A 12,481-nucleotide genomic window follows, 5' to 3' on the forward strand; every position below is an offset into this window, starting at 1 on the left:
ACCAGCCGGTTCTCATCAAACACCTCAAACAGCAGACGATGCTTCTTGGGATCAACCTGAAACACGACAGACACTTTAAAGTCAAAGCTGCTTAATCGACCAGTACAATAACCAAGATGCGTGGACAACAATGCCAGAGTAATTCAAGTGTCACATGTTATGGCTACATTTGATTTAAATCTGATTTCGGAATCAGGTTTTTCTAAGTAAGCATTGATTTGACTGATATCGCATCAGAGTACATTCATTTTATGAAAAAAAATAAAACATTACATGCATTTTAAAATGTGCTTAATGTGAATCACGTTTCACTTACTCTGAAAAAAAATTCTTCATTCCACTTGGGGTCCAGTGTCTTCGGGTCAAATGAAAAGAGAAAAGAATAAAATAAATCAACGAGATATGAGCACGACTTCAAAAGCAGGTGTTCACGTATTTACCTTTTTGATGGTTTTGGTCTGAAGGCTTGCAATTTCTCCAGTGACAGGATCATAGAGGGAAAGTCTGGTATAGGGATCACTGCAAAGGAAAAACAGAGACTCACTAAGTCATTGGTCTATACAGATTCAAACAGTTATGACCTGCTTCCTGCCCTCAGCGGTTTATTCAAAACACTTAATATCAGCCTCTACCTTCAGAACGTAAGAAACATTAACGTTCCAGCTTGACATGCTCATAATTGCAGTTTCTAATTTATAATAATTCTAGGAACTGTGCATAGAAACCACATCCATCAAAGAAACTGTATTATTCATTGCTCTGTCTTAACAAAGCATTAGTAATGCATTAAATGACGAGCGCTCCACTAGAGTGGTACTAATAGAGCAATTTTGGCCATTACGCGAACAATTAAACACGAAATGGACATTAAGACAGAAGAGTCCCAAAACGACCAACAAAATCAACAGAAACTCTCAATTATGCGTCTTTGCTTTGTATGCCATGCTATGTGGAAGTTAGGGGAATTATTTTCAACTTTAAAAAACTAAAAGTGGGGGAAAGGTATGAGTGAAAAGTGTTGTAGACACACTGGTTTGTGCTTCTTTGGAGGGAGTCCCAGAGTTACAACAGTACAACAAATCCCCAGAAAAACCCTGAATGAGGGGTGGAAATAAGAAGGGTAGCCAGCTGTATCTAAATATTTGAGGAATGTTAACCATCAGAAAACAGAGTTTAACACTTTAAGACCTAGCATAGAACCAAGTCCGCCAGGGCTTATATTATATTTTTACATGTTGTAGAGCCATTTTTGGGAGCATTTCAAGTTGATATACATCAATACAAGCATTATAGCCCAAATTTTAATAATATGTCTGCATTAAGTGCATAGTAATTACATAAATTGCAAAAAATGCAATAAACTACAAATAAAATTGAAAATCGTTTTTGTTTTTTTTAACATATATTTCTAGTTAGAGAAATTTAAGAGGCTTATCCCTCAAAACTGTAAATACAAAAAAGTTGCACAAAATAGTTTCCCACCACAGGAAATTTATTTTAAGTGTCTTCATAGTTTTATTTTTGAAATACACCAATTTTTATATACTGCAGGAAAAACGAAAATAAATATTATAGTGCAAATTTGCAAAAAAACAGCATATGCATCAAAATAAACTATTTCCAGCAGTGCAATATGAGTCCTAAGCATCCCAGAAACGACACAGAAAGTCATAAAGTCAAACATAACTTTTAAAAACACAAGTATAGGCTCATAAGGCCCTGATGGTAAAAAACTACATTTCCGCAAAATAACGTCACTTCCGGTTTCGGGCAGGTCATGGCAGACATGCGATAGTTCGCGCTGATGGACGCAGGAAGTGTTACAAACAGCTGATCGGATCGGCAAAGCGTGTTTCTGGAATATTATGTTTTTGTTGCTGCAAGTGCTTTTTATGCAGTTTTTGCAAAGCTATATGTGGAAGGAAACTGTGACCTAGGACAAGCTGATGGCATAAGATGTAAGTACAACTCCTCTGGTTTCATATGCAAAAAAAATTACATGGCTGCAGTGCTACCAGGATTTAAAAATAGTTACGCAAAATGGAGCGTGCCCGCTCCGACCGGCTTTAAAGGGTTAACTAAAGCTTTTCTGCAAATGACACAGAACAAAGTCCTTCTGTTTTTTTGGAACAAATGGAGGATTTAATATGAATCAGTGATTCACAAATTCTGGTAAGCTCTGATTGTAATGTAAAGAGGAAACAGACAGGAACAAGGTGCCCCCTGTGCTCTGGAAGTTGGTGACTTAAGATTCTTTTCAAATCTGCTGTGAACATTTTTAATAATCATCAATTTATTTACATAAATGATCACAAAGAAATTGTATGGTTGTCAAGTAGCACATGTTGCTTTTCTCTTTAGATGTCCTGCAATGCTGCCCATTAAATATGTTTGTATTTTGAATCACTGATAAAACTAAATGAGAAATGCCAAAGAATCACACTAAGGTTTGGGGAAATTTATTTAGAAGATAAAAAACATTAGTCATATATTTCTAAAACATTGGATTAGTCTAATCAATCAAACTGGAGAACAACCTGTAACTCTTCTGATTTTAAAGGTTCAGGCTTCTAATTCTGCTACAAGTGTGTGTGATTTTTTTAAGTTTACGACAGTTGATAATCCTATTTCTAATTTCATAAAGGAAGAGCTCTGAAGGTCATGTGGTATGTGGTTAGATTGCAAAACACATTAGTGACAATGCCCTGACCCCTGAGTCTCAGACTTTTCCAACACTTCCTGTGCTGGAAAACAGTGGCTGTATTAAGAATGCCCACTTAAGGCACAGGTGAAATTATATTTAAAGTTGTTGTTTGAGCAAACTGGCATGAAAAACAGACCATGTTCCTTCAGCTTACCTGGCTCCAAGAATATCCTTTTTGGCCAGTCCAATTCCAGCAATGACTTTCACCTTCAGGATTCTGTTATCCTCCTGAATCAACAAAATAAAATAAAACAAGTCTATTTACAGTACAGTAAGATACAAATAGGGACAGAGACTGCATACAGCCTACAGCTTTGACTTCTGCTGCACAAATGTACACACACAGGCAATATTACTCAGTAATCATAGTTTTCAGACTTTTTGTTTATTTTCAACTTGTGTCTTGTTTGCACACTGTGGGTCGAGAGTGTAATGATATTACACTCATGTGCGTGTCCTGTAAACATGGCAGAACTGACTTTGACTTCAGTCCAGTCCAGAGTTATCCTAAACTGGATAAGCAGAAGAAAACGAATGGATGGATGGATGGATGGATGCATGAGGACAAGCATGAGGCGACTTAGGTGTATTTGTTTATTAAGACTGAGCTATCTGTGTCACTGAGTCAAGAGTTTGGATTGTAACACTGGACCTAAACTTCTTAAATCTTCCACCTGTCCAGTTTATAATAACTCTAAAACTAATGAACACTAAACTGACACTCACCTTTTCATACAACACAAACTAAACAGAAAACCCACAAAAAGCACTCTTATTATAGCTTCATAATATAGTAATAATCTGCGCATGGGCAGTCTACTGTATACCGATGACTTGTATGACCAACAGGTGTCCAATAAGTGATAAAAGACAGTAATAAGAGTGTAGCAGCACTGATGCAGTGTGGCTTCAGTCTGATCGTTACCACATGCATGCATGCACACAGCTCGCCGTGCAAGCATGCATGCAGTGGTCTCAGGGTGATGTAACATCCTCACAACACTTGGCTCTTGTGCCGCATTTTTACCGTAAAATCAGTGAATCATCGGGAGATTTCGCAACCTGTCACACTGACCCGAGCTCCTTACTCTGCATTCCCTGTTTTGCTTTGTTGTCCTCTGAATCTTTTCACAGACATCTGCTGCTTCGGTAGAGCTCAGTTTTGTTTGTTTGTTTGTTTGTTTGTTTTGTTTATCTTGAGCAAACACAAAAGGCGTTGACAACCCAGGAGACGGCGGGTTTCCTACCCGAGAAAAACAAAAGCTCTATTATTTTCAAGGCTCCTCTAACACTGCCTGGCAGTAGTTGGGAGATTTTCAAACTACATCGATTGTCTGCTAATAGGTAACACATTTATCTGGCGGAGACGAAACTCCGAAGCGAACAGACGCGGTAAGTTAGGGAGAGTTAGCTCGCTAACTCGACGCTCCGGTTAGTTTCTAGGTTAGCTGCCGTTGGTTAGCTGGCTAACGACAGCGGCCTCGTTTATAAACCCCCCAAGTTTACCTCATCTGTCTGAAGTCCTGAGATCTGTGAAGAAACTGAAGCCATAATAGTATCCTCGCCCTTCTTCCTCCCACACAGCGACAAGAAGAGGAAGAAGAAGAAGGAGGTGGCGGTGCGACAGTCAGTGCTCCGCAAAGGTGTGCTTTTCCACTCCGCTGTAAGTGAGGTACTCCCTCCGTGTGTTTACCCTGCTGGATGGCGTGAAACTAACCTACTGATAAAGCTGTGACACCTTCGTCACTCCGTATCCATCCTCCTCCTCCTCCGCCTTCTATTCCTCCTCCTCCTCATGCTTCCTCTTCCTCTCTGGGTCCCCCTGTCACAGCCTGAGGAAACCCAGAGGGAGCTTCCTAGAGATCGATGTAATGTCACAGTGCGTGCGTTATCTAAAAGAAACCATACATGTTTATTACAATGTAAATGAGACAGGCATTAAACAGGTTGGTCGCACTGATAGAGAGTAAAAAGCACATATTTGAGTGAGAGACGTGTTATGAAACAAAGATAATATATCACATTAACCCGATTTTTTTTTTAAATTTTAGTTTAGTTTTGAGTTTATTTTTTTTCCCAAGGGTTTCCACTTCCCCATTTCAGTTTGAAAAGCTTAACTTTTAGTTTCGTTTTAAAGCCCTACTTTCTCTGACAGTACTATCTGAACACTCTTAGGCAAGCTTTGTTGTAATTTCTTTAAGTAGTCTTCAGGAAGTACCTTGAGCTACTGTTGTGATTTGGCGCAATTTAAATTAAATTAAACTGAATGGACTAGTTCCCCAGACTTCTTAAAGGACATCTAAAGCCCTTCTTTGGATGTTGGCTGCCTTTATTTTCCACTGTCTATTGATATGATTCCACACTGCTTCGGTAACCTTAGGGTTCAGGCTCTGTGGAGGCCTGATATTATGTTAAATATCTTTTCAAACTGTGAATTGTGTCAAATGTTTCCAGATGCTATTGCGTAGTGAATCAAACTCTGATGGTACTTTTCTGTGTTAATAATCCCATCAATTATGAGCAGATCTCTAATATCACTGGCTAAAATACAGCCCCAAACCATGGTAGAGAGTCTGCAGTGTTTCCGAGCTAAAGAGCTGGGATGCCCAACAAGGCCCAGGGGCCAGAATTGGCCCACCAAAGACTCCCGCATGGCCCACTGGATGGCTTTGAAAAACGTGAATGTGGGCATAAATTTTAGACTTTTAACTGTATTTTCAAAGATTTTATGACTTTTCTACCTCACTCATGACCACTCATACTACACCAAAGTAAAATGACAGAATGATTGTATTTTTTACACTATCTACTATATATATTTATGATTTTTACAGTGTCTTCACCATTAAAATAAAGACAAATAAAGACGACCGTCTGTGTAATGAACCTTTTCTGTAAATTTGCATATTTATTTCTCACAATTTAAACCCAAAGCAGCATTTCTGTATCATACAAAAAGACTGAGATGTATTGGTGTAATTGGTGTAATAACTTTGCATTTATCACTCTGTAAGAAGTGTTGCCACAAGGACAGGGCTTTTACATAATGTCCACCTGCTGTGAGATAACATTTTAAGCCTGACACTTCTTGTTTTGTCCTACATGTGTCCAGCTTTCTCCATTTTTTAAGGACAAAATGCACATCATGCCAAGATATGAAGCTTTCAGCTAATAGATCTTTGGGATTCACCTTGTTGGTAAAAACAAACAAACAAAAAACAAACAAACTATTTTTTATCTGTCAAATGGTGTGATTTTTCTTTGATTCAACTACAGAAATGGAAACAAATGATGTGTTTTGTGATAAGGTGCTTATAACAAAGTGCCTAAAGATAGAATTTTAAATTGATTCTTTGCTAAATTGTCTGTTATGTCTAGACACAACACTTTTTTTTAATGTCAGAATGATTCATAGGTTACTGTTAAGTGGCTTAACAAACAATAACGGCAACAACAAACATTCCTCTGCAATTTATCAGGTACAATGACCTCACCGGAAGTGAGTGAAAAAGCAGCCAATTTCCAAAGAAAAGCTCCAAAAAGCCTGAAGAACCATTGCTCAAGAGCACCTTAAAATAATTCCAAGAAAGTTGATTGGAAGCAAAATATAAAGAAATGTGGTGCAAGACCTTTCCACAGTATTGTACTGTAGTTCTAGATTTTAGTTTAGGTGTAGTTACCTATAACACTTATACAACACCAATAAAACTCCAATACAAATACAAATGCACGTGAACGCAATTATAAAAGCATAAACTGTAAGATCAACGACACTGCTTAAGATTATAACATCACAATAAAGGAAATTTACAGATGAAGAGGTGGAAGGAGTAATCTGTTAGACAACCATGGAAAAATACTACAAGAGTGGTGACTCGGTGTCACATGGCATGTTGAGCTGCTCTGCATTTTTATCCGATTCTTCCCAAATTATTTTGACAGTGTCTCACATGTTTATAGGGCTGTTAAACTAATTTTAGTGCAGGAGTTATATGCCGTCAAATTTGATCAATTGTAAAATACATAATTAATAAAAACACCTTTTCACTTCTTCATTTTTAGTGAAAGTATACATCTAATGAGTCAAATTTATCCAAAATGATGAACAACCTGAGACGCTTTAAGAAAAAGCGATTTCTTTTTGGGCTTTTTAGCCTTTATTGAAACAAGAAACTTACAGTAAATGGCTTCAGGGTTGACTCTAACGCAGGTTTCTGCAATATTCTTATCACATTTGGTCACCCGCTCAACCTGGTGGGCTATACCGACGCCCAGGAAAAGCTTTATAACTACATGTCTCAGTTTTTCCCACATTCACTGATTTGCTTTCATCATGTGAACATTTATAGATCCAGAAAGCCACAAAAAACATCACATGTAGAGTTTTTATAACTAAGCAATTAATTTCTTGCTGTTGTTGTTGTTTTGTTGTTGTTGTTATTTTTTAGAAGTAATTAATGATTTCACTTCATGTTTGAGATGAAGTCTAAACATGCTTAAAAGTCAAAACACCCACTACAGTGATACTAATACACAATTAAATATGAAATAAATATAAATTTAAAAAAGCTTAAAAATGTTGTAGACTTGCCTTTATTTAATTTGAATGAGGAGAGAAAATAAAAATGTAGGCAGATGTAAATGTTTTAGGAATGTAAACCATCTATAACACAAAGTTTAACTCAAGTTCCTTCTTTTTTCAACACAGAAAAAGTCCTTCTGTGTTTTTTGAAGACTGGAGGACGTGGCACAATCTTCCAGCCCTGAACGTCCCCAAGGTCAAACCGTGCAAAAAACTCGAGGGCTATATCTCAGGCTCTACGGGCCTCATTTAGTGTGTTAAATAAATGGAACAATGTGGCAAAAGTGGAGATGTTTGGGCATAATTCACAGTATCACGTTTGGTGAAAACTAAACATAGCATATCAGCACAAATGCCAACACACTGGTGAAGGGCAATGATTTGGGCTTGTTTCACAGTCACAGAGCCTGGGCAGTTTGGCGTCACTGAACTCCCCTGTATGCCAAAGTATTTTAAAGTTAAATGTGAGGCCGTCTGTCTGCTAAACCTTTGTCCACATTGTGTCATGCAACAGGACAATGATTCCAAGCACAGCAGCAAATCTGCATCAGAATGGCTGAAAAACAAAAGAACTAAGGTCTTGCAATGGCCCAGTTAAAGCTTCAACCTGATTGAAATGCTGTGGCGGGACCTTAAGAAAGCTGTGAATGAACAAATTCCTGCAAAAATCAATGAACTGAAGCTTTGTTATTAAGAAGAGTGAGCCAAAATTCCTTCACAGTGATGTCAGAGACCGATAAAGTCATACAGTTACTCCAAGTTACTGCTGCTAAAGGTGGCTCTACGCGCTGCTGAATCTAAGGCTGTAGCTGTCAAAACGTGTCAAAACTGGAACTGATCAGTGAATCACAAATTCCCGTATTCACCTCTTCACAGAAATAATCAAGATTTTGTTTCTCACTTTTCAAATGTGAGGATTTGTTGTTTTTCCTTTTTTGTGTGTGTATCAATGTAATGTAATTTATATATATTCGGGTTGTAACATTGCAACAAGCTCTTTGTTGTGTTGTTGTATTTTTTAAAAGTGCTACACAAATTAAGTTCATTGTGATAAAATGCAGTATATTTGTCGATGCCATGCCTTTAACCTGCATAGTTTTTTTTATTTATATCAAAATTTCATGTGTCCTGCATTGTCCCACACAAACATGCCCTTTCCCCCACATTTAGTTTGTTGGGCTCCGGTCAGCCCAGCACAAACACAGTATTTGTAAACACTCCTTATGCAGACGCTGCTTCAGTTTTTGATATGCATTTGTAATTGTACCCTGTTAGATGCGTTTATAAGCTGTTGTAATCACAGCTTATATAATACAGGGAGTGCAGAATTATTAGGCAAATGAGTATTTTGTCCACACCATCCTCTTCATGCATGTTGTCTTACTCCAAGCTGTATAGGCTTGAAAGCCTACTACCAATTAAGCATATTAGGTGATGTGCATCTCTGTAATGAGAAGGGGTGTGGTCTAATGACATCAACACCCTATATCAGGTGTGCATAATTATTAGGCAACTTCCTTTCCTTTGGCAAAATGGGTCAAAAGAAGGACTTGACAGGCTCAGAAAAGTCAAAAATAGTGAGATATCTTGCAGAGGGATGCAGCAGTCTCAAAATTGCAAAGCTTCTGAAGCGTGATCATCGAACAATCAAGCGTTTCATTCAAAATAGTCAACAGGGTCGCAAGAAGCGTGTGGAAAAACCAAGGCGCAAAATAACTGCCCATGAACTGAGAAAAGTCAAGCGTGCAGCTGCCAAGATGCCACTTGCCACCAGTTTGGCCATATTTCAGAGCTGCAACATCACTGGAGTGCCCAAAAGCACAAGGTGTGCAATACTCAGAGACATGGCCAAGGTAAGAAAGGCTGAAAGACGACCACCACTGAACAAGACACACAAGCTGAAACGTCAAGACTGGGCCAAGAAATATCTCAAGACTGGTTTTTCTAAGGTTTTATGGACTGATGAAATGAGAGTGAGTCTTGATGGGCCAGATGGATGGGCCCGTGGCTGGATTGGTAAAGGGCAGAGAGCTCCAGTCCGGCTCAGACGCCAGCAAGGTGGAGGTGGAGTACTGGTTTGGGCTGGTATCATCAAAGATGAGCTTGTGGGGCCTTTTCGGGTTGAGGATGGAGTCAAGCTCAACTCCCAGTCCTACTGCCAGTTTCTGAAAGACACCTTCTTCAAGCAGTGGTACAGGAAGAAGTCTGCATCCTTCAAGAAAAACATGATTTTCATGCAGGACAATGCTCCATCACACGCGTCCAAGTACTCCACAGCGTGGCTGGCAAGAAAGGGTATAAAAGAAGAAAAACTAATGACATGGCCTCCTTGTTCACCTGATCTGAACCCCATTGAGAACCTGTGGTCCATCATCAAATGTGAGATTTACAAGGAGGGAAAACAGTACACCTCTCTGAACAGTGTCTGGGAGGCTGTGGTTGCTGCTGCACGCAATGTTGATGGTGAACAGATCAAAACACTGACAGAATCCATGGATGGCAGGCTTTTGAGTGTCCTTGCAAAGAAAGGTGGCTATATTGGTCGCTGATTTGTTTTTGTTTTGTTTTTGAATGTCAGAAATGTATATTTGTGAATGTGGAGATGTTATATTGGTTTCACTGGTAAAAATAAATAATTGAAATGGGTATATATTTGTTTTTTGTTAAGTTGCCTAATAATTATGCACAGTAATAGTCACCTGCACACACAGATATCCCCCTAAAATAGCTAAAACTAAAAACAAACTAAAAACTACTTCCAAAAACATTCAGCTTTGATATTAATGAGTTTTTTGGGTTCATTGAGAACATGGTTGTTGTTCAATAATAAAATTATTCCTCAAAAATACAACTTGCCTAATAATTCTGCACTCCCTGTATACAAAGGAACTTATGGCTCAGTTACCATGTTGCTCTCCTTCCTGACACAAGTTTCCTCGCACTAAACAATAAAACATTCACTGCCTCATCACTCTTGCAGTCACACGGCTACTGTACACATGCCTTGGTTTGTTTAAGTTCTTTCTTTATGTTTCTTTCATTGAAAAGAAACCATTTGCATTCATCAAGCCAGTTCTCGTGGCTGTGCAGCCCGATTTGTGACAAGTGGGGACCCGTCCAATAAATCTAATTTCCTGGGTGTGTCACATTTCTTTTTATAACTAAAGAACAGCTCACATTCACCTAAAAATCGCCAAGGTTGGAAAAATGTCTTTGTCCCACAGAAGAGTCTTTAAAAAATAGATAAGCCTAAACTTGTTTAGTAGATTGAATTCAGCCGTGGTGGACACTGAGCAGAGGGAATGCACATGCTCAGTCTCAACCGCCTGATGTTGATATTATGCTTTATGGTTAGGGTATGTGTCTTTTTACGTAAGCTTTTATTGTTTTGTTGTATGCATGTATGCATGCATGTGGAGCCTGTTATAGTCAGTAAAGATAATAACCATAATAAGGGTCAAATTTTTCCTTTAAAGTACAAGTTTGTGCACAAAAAGTGCTGCATGCAGGATTTCACCACAGACAGTGTCAGCTACTGCAGGTGTGGAATGGAAGCTGTGGCTCCAACCTAATTAAAATGAATTAAGGATTCAGCAGTACTAAAATACTGTATGCACAGGGAAACTGAATAATTATGTCATATCGCTCTTCATATTTTTGTGGGTATTTTTTTGACATTTTGTATTAATGTTGATAATTTAGCCATATATAAAACAAAACTGGGTATTAAAAGAAATTGCTAATGTGGAATCCGAGTCCTCTGAAATCCATGGAAATCAGTCCGATTGTGACTGTGACTGTTGAAAACTCTGCTGCAGACCTCATGCTGGACATTTGAACCCACTGTTTTCGAATATTCTGGTTAAACCTCAACTTTTTAGAGTCAGTATAGATAAGAGTTTTCTTGGCCTGTTTCTGATAAAAGCACAAAACCAATGTTTGTATCTGTGAGTGGATTTCAAGAGTTCAGCCTCTGATTAATGGAGTTTTTTCTCTGCTTGAGGCTTGGATGAAAAAAAGCTGTTTGGAAAACACGTGTCAAAGCCAGATTGCCGAGTTTGAAGAATGTTATTCAGATAAGAGATAAGGCAGAGGAAGATACACTGCCTTACTGGTTTCAAATAACCACACACACACACACACACACACACACACACACACACACACACACACACACACACACACACACACACACACACCTGAGGGTTTCTGTCTAAGCTCTTTATAAGTGTGTGTTATTTTTATGTAGGCAGGATTTTCCTGGAAATCCTGCTACTATTTCCACTAAAACTAAAAATACTCCAATGAAAATAAAGCCAGATACTTCATGTTGACCTCATGTGCAGTAACCGACAGTGATTGTTTGACATTTATGAGGTGAAATGTGCAAAACAGAAAACAATGGGAATCACAGTCTGATTATAAAAATGAGGTTGTGTCGGTGCAACTGTAACTAAATGTGAACAGTTGAAGAGGTCTGCTCAGACAGAGAGGAGCTCTGATATAAGCACGGATGTTAAATTACTGCCTGCAGTAATAGGACTGTTCATTTAAGGGGATTTAACTTTATATTTATGTGTCAGCACATGACGCTAACACCATAATACCTCACAGTACTTTATTTTGAAAGGCTCTGTTCATTGCTCCATATCCCTCCCTCACACAGACATGTTTTTATTTGATTTAAAGACTTTTAAATAGGCTGACTGATATCATTCACAGGCACAGGCTGGTAAGTGCTCATGATATAAAATCACGTAATTAAAGTGAAAGACATTGTCCCAATCCTCAAAATGTCTCCTTATTTCTTTTGTTTAGTTGAGTGTACTCAAGGAAAGTGGTGGCCTGAAGGTTAATGTAGTGTTTGTTGTGAAATCCCTTTGACGTTTAGGACATAAATGAACTGGAGTTTAATGACACTGGCTTCTGAAAGGTCCCAGAAGTGGAAAATAAAGTACAGGGTTTCTGTCTTTTTTTGGACACTTCTGATCCTCTTTAAAACATTACCAATAAAAAAGCTTATGTACTCACCACTGGTAAAATCTGAAGAGTTTTCTAAGACCTTCAGAATAAAGTTCTGTCACGCAGTGGATTTAAAAAGATCTCCAGGACAGTCAGACTGGTCACCACATTAAGCAAATTTCCATGGCAAACTTTTCACATGAGACTTGAAGAAACTCTACAGTGAGCACGTG

The 12,481-nt window shown here is 38.4% G+C and overlaps 1 protein-coding gene across 1 annotated transcript in view; it reads right to left on the reverse strand.

Moving 5' to 3' along the window:
• The window catches only part of nedd4a (NEDD4 E3 ubiquitin protein ligase a), a 40,281-nt gene extending 35,747 nt beyond the window's left edge, over positions 1–4,534 (reverse strand). Inside the window, exons 1-5 of the mRNA XM_084933165.1 lie at positions 4,211–4,534; positions 2,859–2,932; positions 441–519; positions 317–355; positions 3–56 (exon numbers count right to left, since the gene is read on the reverse strand). Coding sequence (XP_084789291.1) covers positions 3–56; positions 317–355; positions 441–519; positions 2,859–2,932; positions 4,211–4,255 — 291 coding nt within the window. The 5' untranslated portion in view covers positions 4,256–4,534. The remainder of the gene's footprint in view (positions 1–2; positions 57–316; positions 356–440; positions 520–2,858; positions 2,933–4,210) is intronic.
• Positions 4,535–12,481: the final 7,947 nt, after the last annotated feature.

Source organism: Perissodus microlepis, chromosome 1 (genome assembly GCF_051167445.1).
Source record: "Perissodus microlepis isolate ML-2025 ecotype Zambia chromosome 1, ASM5116744v1, whole genome shotgun sequence".
Taxonomy (NCBI): Eukaryota; Metazoa; Chordata; class Actinopteri; order Cichliformes; family Cichlidae; genus Perissodus; species Perissodus microlepis.